Source organism: Tupaia chinensis, unplaced genomic scaffold (assembly GCF_000334495.1).
Source record: "Tupaia chinensis unplaced genomic scaffold, TupChi_1.0 Scaffold000119_2, whole genome shotgun sequence".
Lineage (NCBI taxonomy): Eukaryota > Metazoa > Chordata > Mammalia > Scandentia > Tupaiidae > Tupaia > Tupaia belangeri.
The window spans coordinates 4,626,190-4,636,571 of record NW_006159586.1 but is presented as its reverse complement, the minus strand read 5'-3'; the positions used below and the strand labels follow the sequence as shown (position 1 = coordinate 4,636,571).

The window sequence follows — 10,382 nt, the reverse complement described above, 5'->3', positions numbered from 1 at the left end:
GAAAGAGTCTTGAATCCATATGCAGGGTTAGATCTCCTACATCCCTGTCTTCCTCTCTTCGCTGCCTTCAATTGACCAGAAAACGTGGAATTGGGAGGTCTGTGCAATTTCAATTGGAAAAAAATAAGACAGCAGGAAGGTTCACCCCGGGTACAGATAGGTTCACTGAATACTGTTATTTATTTACATTTTTTTTACTCTTGTGTCCCCAGCTGGATCCTCAGACCTCTGAGAACAGAGCCAGGGACCTTGACAGGTGAGTAGGTGGTTCCTTTTCACCTGTGGGCTTAAGCAGTCTGCAGTGCCCACTGAGCTAATCACTCTACCAACCACACAATACATGTTCATTCTAGAAAAAGAAGAGCCCCCAGGACCAGCCACAGGGAACTGCCAGCTCCCTCGGGGCTGCTGGAGATCTTAAGCATCCTTGGTGTTTGCAGGCTCAGGCTGGTATAAAGACAGAAAGCCAGGATTTCAGGGTGCAGGGAGCCTCTTGTGGATAAGGGCATGCCTTTGCTCTCAGGGGATACCAGAAGGGCTGCTGCTATCTGTGTTTTTGTGGGGCTCAGAGGGTTTGGTGGGGGGATATTATTAGGAGCTTGGGTTGGGGTAACTCTACCTTACCCTCTCTCTTCTCTCACTGGCAAGGTTGGGTAGCCCCAAGGACCCAGAACTTAAGTAGTGTATAAAGGGAGGTCTCAGGACATGAATTGGGGACCTTCCCATGTTGCTCCAGCATCGCAGTTGTTACTGCCACGCCACTGGCTGGCCCTGTCTCACTAAAATTTTGTGTCTTTTGACCAGCAACTTCCTAATCTCCACCCTCCCGCTAAACTCTTGCTCTTCTACTCTCTTTCCTTTTTTTTTAAAGAGAGATTTTTGCTATAGGGTGTGTGTGCTCGCTGGAGAGACAGAGATAGACAGACAGAAAGTGAGAAGTCAACCCCCAAGGGAGACGGCCATGCTGCAAATCCTTCTCCATTCTCCTCTCCAGATTTGGACATGTATGCACTTGTGCCTGGCATGAGTTTGCAGCCATCAGGATCAGGATTTGAACTATGGTTGGCCATGCAGGAGCCCAGCGATGTCACTATTACACCATCTGCTGGTCCCTCTACTCTACTTCTATGAGCTCAATTTCCATTTTTATTTCATTGCAAAGAAGCAATGGTGAGCAAGAAGCATACGGAGGCTCTTTTTGCTCCCATCTGCAGGGAGTGGGAGAAACTGCATCCTTACCTACAAGGAGCTAGAGCGGAAATAGAAGAAGAACAGGGTGAGCCATGGAGGGGGGATAGCACTCTGTGGGGAGGTGAGGCAGAAACAGTATGTGAGCATAGTGGGCAGGGCTGTACAGAGGGGAGCTCATTGCACAGGAGGAGGACCAAGTATGAAGGGACCAGGGAACTAGAGGGGAAAGGTGGCAAGGAGATGGGATTTCAGGGCTCTGACTGCCATGCCGGGCTCAAACCAGTAGATGCAAGCTAGCCATGGCCATGGTCCACAGAGACGGTATGGAGCATTTCTGAGTTTCCAGCCTCTGCCAAGTCAGCCTGACATGGAGGAGGTGGGTTAAAATTTTGTGAGTGAGTGAGAACAGCTTTTAGGTCTGAGGATAGAAACTTGGAAAGGGTTGAGGGACACAGAACAGAAAAAGAAGAACCAGTGGGGGTGGGAAGCAACTAAGGAGGACTAGCCAGAGAGGCAGGAGGATGATGCCGGTTCAGGGAGCCAGTCAGGAAGGAAGGGGTGAGCATTGCCTACCAGTGCTACAGGAGGAGGCTAAATGGGTTCCTCTGTATTAGCAACATGGTGGACTGGGGGGTTGGGGACAACTTGTGTGGGATATAGAGAGAGTGTGAGTTGCACAGCAGAGGAGTGAGTGAACGGGAGTGAAGAGAGCAATGACTACTGCAAGCAAGAAAAGAGTGAATGAAATGAGTAGGAAGTGCAACGGAAGTGCCAAGCCATGGCTCATGCCCTGTGGGGTTAGGGAAGATGTAATGGAGACTGAAACTGAGGCACAAACTCAGTCTCAAGGTGCAGTAGGAGTTTTCTTTTCCTTTCTTTTCTTTTTTCTTTCCTTCTTTCTTTCTTTCTTTCTTTCTTTCTTTCTTTCTTTCTTTCTTTCTTTCTTTCTTTCTTTCTTTCTTTCTTTCTTCTTTCTTAGAGAGAGAGATTTTTGCCATACATTGCACATGCTCGCCAAAGAGACAGCAAGAAGTAGAAAGAAATCACCCCTCAAGGGAGATGGCCACACCACAATCCCTTCTCCTCCATTCTCCTTTCAGGATCTTGGGCAAGCATACACATGCACCTAGTGAGTTTTAAGCCACTGGGTCTGGGACTCAAACCATAGTTGACTATGTGAGAACCTAGAGATGTAACCATCACACCATCCCCTGGTCCTGCAGTATAAGTTTTCTAAGCAAAGGTGTTGGGGGGGGGGTCACTGTGCCAAAGTAGGCAAAAAATGACAATGGATAAGGAAGGCAGTGAGTCATTGGGTATTGCTATAGGACAGGGAACCTAATGAGAGAGAGGGAAGGGACTGAATATGTAGGATGGGTGCTTTCAGCAGTAAGCCTCAAGCTGTTTGATTAAAATGTATCTTAGTCCATTTGGGCTGCTATAACAGAATGTATAGACTGGGTGACTTACAACAACAAACATTTATTTCTCACAGTTCTGGAGGCTAGGAAGTCCAGGATTAAGACAGTGGCAGATTCAGTATCTGGTGAGGGCCCATTCCTCATAGGTAGCACCTTCTCACTATACCCTCACACAGTGGAAGGGGAAAATGGGCTCCATTAAGGGCACTAATCCCACTCCTGAGGGCTCCACCATCATGACCTAATTACTTCCCCAACTCCTCACTCTCGACTACCATCACTTTAGGGGATTATAATTTCAACATGGGAATTTTAGGGGGACACAAACATTCAAACCATAGCAAAGTGGTTACTTGATTGCAAAAGTTCTGTGCTCAAAAGGCTACTACTAGTCTATTATTTTTATATGAATTTACAATAAGGTGTCTCCAAGTTGTGCCGTGAAAGTCACAGAAGTAATTTCAGCAGAAGATTACCATGTTTGGTGATTAGCATGTATTCTGCACTCAGTTCTCCCTTTTTATAGAATGGCACCAGAAGAGAAGGCAGGTGGCATAGTTAGCAACTTACCAGCAAAGAGCATCCTCCCTGTAAGCATCTCCGCCAGGATGCAGCCAGCGGCCCACATGTCAATGGCTTTGGTATAGTTGTTGGGGGAGAGGAGCAGGCGTGGAGATCGGTACCATTTTGTCACCAGCCCTTCTGACAGATAACCCTGAAAGACAAAATCCCGGTTCTACTGTTCAGTCATTTGCAGAGGCCCTTTCTCCCAGGCTTCTTCCAGTTTCTCTCCTATGAGCCTTTTTTAGGATGCCTTTCATTCATGTTCCTTTTTCAATGATCATGAAAAGGCATTGGTGGTTAGAAGAGCTGGGACTGATGTGTGGGCTTGTAGGCTTTGGTGGGGGAATTTTATGAGTCCCTAGGGTTCTCTTCTATAAAAAGGGATTCTGGATATCAGTATTTTAGAAGGAATAATTTCCCACTCCAATTTGATGTAACTATGCCTAACAAATCTAAGGTAGATTTTGTAGTAAGAAGATGAATAAATAGGAGCTTTGCTCAAGTTCATTACCGACATCAACAGAGTAATGCTAAAACACTAGGATTTCATTTATTCAGCAACTGAATGTCAGAAATAGCCATGACTTTGAAATTCAGCCAGTTGCTTGGGTACTTACGATTAGAATTAATGTGGCTACAAAGCCAGACTCCAGGGCCTTACTGAGAATAGAAAGGGTCATCATCATAGTAAATGGATTATGCTAACAGTCCTGACGACAGAGTCAACATAGCTTTTATCAGCCCACAAGATTCTGGAAGTTCTATGTGGTTTCTTCTTCTTCTCCTCCTCTTCCTCCTTCTTCTTCATAAGTATTATTTATTTAACTTTATTTATTCATCATTTATTTTAATTTGTCCAGAGAAAGATACAAAAGAAATTGAGAAAGTAAGCCACCAGGTCTGGGACTTGAACTGTGGTTGTCCATGTGGGAGTCTCTAGTGCCTTAAACACCATGCCAACTGCTGGAACCCGTAGTTTCTTTTTAAGGGATAGATGTTTTAGCTGATTCGGGTCTCTACTCAATGATGTGTGGTCTGGATGGAATCCTTCCTTATGGCATGCAGTGATGACATGGGTGTTTTAGCATAGATAGGAAAATACCAATGCTCCTTAACATACCACAGAGTTACCTCCCAATAAAACCATTAAAAGTTGGGACTAGTAGATGACATAATGGTTACATCACTGGATTCCCACATGGCTGACCATGGTTCGAGTCCCAGATCTAGTGGCTTAAAAATCATGCCAGGCGCATGTGCGTGTGTGGCGAAAACCCTGCGAGGAGAATAAAGGAGAAAAGGTTGCAATGTGGTCATCCTCCTTGGGGGGTGATTTCTTGCTTTCTGTCTCTGCCTTTGTCTGTGTCTCCAGTAAGCACACACGGCCTATAGCAAAAATCTCTCTTAAAAAAAAAAAATTTAAAAGTTGAAAGTATTTGGGGTTGGCAGGTGGCATGGTGCTCAGGGCACTGGACTCCCACATGACTGACTGTGGTTTGAGTCTTGAACCTGGTGGCTTGCTTTCTCTCTCCCTCCTCCCTACCCACATCTCTCTCTCTCTCTGATGACTATAGCAAGTTAAAAAATAATAATAATAAATGAAATAAATAATTCTTTTTTTAAAAAGTTGAAAGTATTCTAAGACAAAAATGCATTTAATACACCTAACCTACTGAACACCAGCTTAACCTGGTCTCCCTTAAACATGCTCAGAAGACTTACATTAGCCTCCAGTTGGGTAAAAGTCAACTAACAGAAAGCCTATTTCATAGTTAAGTGCCGAATCATATCTCATATCTCATATGATTTATTCAATGCTGTACTGAAAGTGAAAAACAGAGTGGCTTACCGCTGCTGCCCAGCATCGCGAGGGTACCCTACTGCATATTGCTAGCCCAGGAAGAGACCAACATTAAAAAATCCAAGTACGATTTCTACTGACTGTACCGCTCTCACAATCATGCAGTTGCAAAGTTGATAGTAAATCAGGGACTGTCTGTATACCTAAGCAATTTAGAAATTATTTCCTACATAAGTCAGAAAGCCAGACCAACAGGGGGAATCTAGGGAATGTTCATTTGGATTCCCTGGAACAGTCTTTTTAAAGTGAGAAAACAGGCCCATTCGGGGGTTAAGATGAGACAGTTACTACCGAGGGGACCCAATGAGTCACCTAAAGAATGGTTGTGTTATTTGCTGATATCATTCAGATGTCAGTTTAGCATCTGAATTTTTTGATGTAAGAAGTACCACAGATTCAGATTAAAACAGTTGAAAATTTAAGAAGCCCAAATACTCAGAGACTTTTGATAAATTAATCTGAAATTGTTTTCTTTTTTAAAAAAATAAAATAGTTTGCTATAGGATATGTGCACTGGCCAGAGAGAGACATGGTGGGGGGAGTGAGAAATCACCCCTTGAGGGGATGGCCATGTTGCAGTCCTTTCTCCCCCCTCTTCCTCTTGGAATTTTGGGCATGCATGCACATATGCCTTGCATATTGTCCAAGCTGCTGGGTCTTGGACTCAAACCACACAGTCAGCCACGTGGGATCCAATCACCCTAACCATTATGCCACCTGGCTGGCCTCTGAAATCTTGTTTGCTGAGCAAAGATTAATAAGTGTCTAAAACCTTCTGCGAGTCCAGAATTACAAGAGCAGTTTTTTTCCCATCTGTGGCACGAATGTCCTCAGAATAGAACCTCGAACTAGTAGAAGGAAAGAGAAAGAGGAACACACTTCTTAGCTGGAAACGATACATTAGGTTTCAGGAAAGCCATGATGTATTTTTCTGTTCTTTTTTTTTTTTAATGCAAAAAATGCGTTATGACTTTCCCAACAACTGAATAGTAGACCCACACACCACACAAATCTCCAGGCAAAATGAAGTCCTTACTATCTTTAGAAAGTGCCCCTCTTTCTCTCTGAGCATTTGCACTATATGTTCCCTGGATGAATAACCTCGGACTCATTGCCCTACCTGGAAAACAGTCTCAGACTGGCTTCTTGCAGAAGCTGCCCTGTCCTGTCACTGTTTCTTTGCTCGCTGCAGCACCACCCACTATCCAACCAGTCCCAGAACCTCTAGTCTCTGTCACGAGTAGTAGCCGGATCTTGTTCTATGGCTACTTCTGCATTGCTCAGCCTCATGTGTGCCTCCCAGAAAGTGTGCGCAAGCACTTCTGAATAAATGAACGAGAGACTGAGTAGGGGAGTTCCTGAATGGGCTGAACCTCACTCAGAGCTAGGCACCTTCTGCAGGGACCATGGATCGTCTTTGACACACTTTATGGAGAGACCCAGTTCCTACTTTCATAGGTGGGTGAGGAGTATATGTAAGTTCATTGCTATTTATGCTCCACCTTTTCCCGAAAAGAATTGACAAGTGTAATTATTATTAGGAGGTTAATTATTTAAAGCCAGGTTTACTGATGTATAGGTAACATAGAATCAAACTCCCTCTTTAAAGTGTTAAATTCTATGGGTTTTGACAAAAGCAAAGAATCATGTCACCACCGTCACAGTCAGGGTACATAACAATCCCATCATTTCAAACATTCTCTCTCTCTCAAGCCCCTTCTGGCCAACCCCTAGCCCCAACCCCTAGCGATCGCTGTTTTTGTCCCTGTACTTTTACTATGTGAAAATGTCATATAAACAGAATCACAATATGTAACTTTTTATTTTTCTTTAGAGAGTTTTGCCGTAGGGCATATGCACTTGCTGGAGAGAGAGACAGAGAGAGGGAAAGTGAGAAATCACCCCCCGGGGGAATGGCCAGGCCACAATCCCTTCTCCTCCATTCTCCTCCTGGGATCTTAGGTACACACATACACACACACACACACACACACACACACACACACACCAAATCACTGGGTCTGGGACTCAAACCACGGTCAGCCATGTGGGAGTCCAGCAACATAACCACTGCACCACCTGCTGGCCCCAATATGTACCTTTTGAGTCCGAATTCCTTCACTTAGCCCAGTGCAGCTGAGAATCATCCATGTTATATGTATAGTAGTTTGTTACGAATTTAAGTTTGATTCTAAAAATTACTGAGACAAGCCAAACTGTCTGAAGAAGTTCACTTCTGGGTGGGTGGATTATAAATAAAGCATGGTCTGGTTTTATATTCTAGCCAGAGGAGGAAATTGTCAGGGGAACTCTAAAGCAGACTATCCAAAGGGGAGGTGGCTTCAGGGAGTTTTCACTGATATGGAAATGAACAGTTTTTATGGAATGGAATGTTCTAGAATTAACATCTTTCTGCGGAGTCTAGGGCTGGAGAATAGTGAGGACACAGGGCTTCCTTCTGAAATACCAATTCTGAAATAAAAGAAAGTTCATTCACACAGCCAAGGTTGCCCTTGGGTTAGAATTATAGACCAGGTTATGATAGGAGCTAGGATAGTTTCTCCCCAGCTCTCCCTTACCTTTGAATGAAATTCAAAAACCTGCTGGATTATGGCTAGCTACTCGCTGTTTCCATATGGCTACTTCCCTCTCAAACTCTTTAAAAAACATAAAGAGGATTTATTGATGTGTTTCAGAAGCCACAGGGCAGAGGAGAATTTGGGAAGCCGCAGTGTCTTTTGCCAAGCCCTGGAACAAGAGAAGCCCTGGGAAGGGGAGACGGAACTAGATGGGAGGCTTCCTTCCTAGATCTGGGCTAGACAGTGGGGTCCTGACTTCAGCCAAGATGACCCCTGGACATCTAAGTGGAAGAGGCTCTGGAGTCCACAACACAATGCTGGTGATCAGAATTCAGTTCAGTGGATGAGATGAAAGTTAGAATTTTTTAGAATTAAAACAAACAAACAAAAACTTTAAAGAATCCCCAGGAGTGGAGACTCAATTTCATCAGAAGAGCTCATAAATCAATGTACTGGCCCAAAAGAAATCCTCTAATGGCTTTTCTGCCTGAGCCTGCAGGATGAGGATAGTTTCGGCTCATTCTGATGTAGAAAGGCAAATGGGGCAGTGGTCAGGCTGATCTTTCAGGCAGGTGTGCCCAGCTCTGGGCTGACCACAGAGGGAGAGGGTGGGACAGTAGGTACATGCGCTGTGCACCAATAGCACTGTCTGAATGTGGTGTCACAGGTCAGCCGGGGTCTTGTTCTCATGTGAGGCTTGAGGCATCACTACTCTGTGACATGGAAGCCACACTCCCACAGATCTCAGTGAGCAGCTCTCAGCATACAAGAGACAGGGCTGGAGTTGTTCCTATGCAATTGTCTAGTTTCTCCTACCCCCTTCTTGTGTCCAGCCGAGAGGGCTAGGGAGGCACAATGGAAGGCTATTGGACTCAGTTTCCCTTCTAGACCTTCTCGTGGGGGCCTTTGGGCTTCCCTCTGTATTGTTCTCACCAGCCCATTTTGCTGTCCCTTTAGTCATATAGAGCCCATGGGAGGCTTTGACGTTGAAAGCTTCAAAGGTGTTTGGAAAATCATCTAGCAGCAGCTGCCCTGTGAAAAGCATAATTAGGGGCTCCCAACAGATCGAGAGAGAAGGTATAATTAAAGCTCTGAGTATTCTTTTTGCAGAGGGAGCCAGGAAACAGCACTCAGCCCCAGCTGCCTGCCAGGGTATTCAGCACAGCTTGGATCAAAGTCACTTCAGGAGGGTGGGCACCCATTTGCTGCTCTGGCCAGGGAGCCCTGGGTGGACACCAGTATTATACTAAACTAAGTGTCCTGTGGCTTCCCTCTCCATGCCATCACTTCTCTGAGCCTGATCCTTTGTGTCTGGGAGTCAGAAAGTTGAGGAAGAAGGCATGATCAATAACCCTTATACTTCACCCTATAATGATAATGTGACTACAGGTATGGTGATTCAAATAAGACAACTCCAACAATAAGCACAGTCACCCTCAGCTCCGTGTATGTGGTAGGTGGCAGACAGGCTGGGGGAGGACTGTTTCTCCCCTCACACTGAGTCAGCATTTAGGGTTGTCCTTGTTTCCAGGCCAGGATGGTGGAGGGCTCTAACCATGGCATCTTTCCAGTCAAAAGTTTCTGGAATGTGTCCTGGGAGCTAGCATGTGTCTGGAGTCCCCACATGAAGGTTGCAGGACTAAGATCACCCTGTATCGGGCCAGCTCTGTGGCTCAGAGGTAATGTGCTGTTTAAGAGAAGCTAGAACCCAAATGGCCATTGCAGTTTGAATCCCTGGCCTGGTCAGCCTGAAACATGCCGGGTACATGTTGGAATGCCAAAGATCCCAGGTACTCTTGGGAGGATTGAGGGCTGAGATGGAGGAAGGGATGATGGCGTGAGCGGACTCGGTGGAGGGTGCTCATCTCTTTTTCTCTCTCTTGTGGATGCCTGTGCTCTATTATGAATAATGAAAAGATGATCCTGTGTTCAAAGAACATGTCGTGTGGTTAGAGACATAGAATGTTACTATAAACAGATGATCGGAAGGACCAGGATGTGCTCATGGTCCACAGACTTATTCTGCGCCCAGCACTATATTAGCATTTTGCATGGATCTGATACAGGCTCATCACCGGGTAGTAAAATGACTTGTCTATTCATGGACATTTGAAAAAGTCTGGAACATATTTACTATAGAATACTACTCAGCTGTAAAAAAATAATGAGACCCTGGCATTTGATAGAAAGTGGATGAACATGGAATATTTACTGCTGCGTGAAGCAAGCTAGACTATGAAAGAGAGATATCATATGTCTCCACTTAACATATACTGAATGTCCACACTCTATGGTAGAAATGGAAAGATTAGAGGATATAGAAGCATGGAAAATGGTTGTGGATATTGGAGACAGTGTGGGAGGAAGGTGGACGTGGGGGAAGGATGAGAGGAAAAAATCAAGGAGAAAAACGGGCAGGACATATAAGGGACACAGAAATGGAGGATTGTCTGCTGTTGATAACATGTATGATTCCTTTAACTGGACTGCCGTGCAGTATATTTATGCTGGGAAAATTCATTTTACAAGCTGTGGTGATGTACAGTGATAGAATGAATTAAGTAAAAATTAAATTAAATTTAAAAAAAGGACTTATCTAGGTCCTGTGGCTGGGACAGGCTGAGGGTCTGGCTGGGCCCACGGCCTTTACACCACATTGTGTGATGCCTATCACTGCGACACACTAACTGGAGTAAACAGAGTAGCAAGGGAGAGGCAGGGAGATCATGCCCTGGAGTGCAGAGGCTGCCCTATTTTTCTCTTAAA

At 44.9% G+C, this 10,382-nt stretch overlaps 1 protein-coding gene across 1 annotated transcript in view; it reads right to left on the bottom strand.

Moving 5' to 3' along the window:
• MAPK4 (mitogen-activated protein kinase 4) overlaps nucleotides 1-10,382 on the bottom strand; it is a 190,391-nt gene that overhangs the window by 15,694 nt on the left and 164,315 nt on the right. Inside the window, 1 exon segment of the mRNA XM_006144455.3 lies at nucleotides 3,183-3,327. Within this exon segment, the coding sequence (XP_006144517.1) occupies nucleotides 3,183-3,327 (145 nt within the window).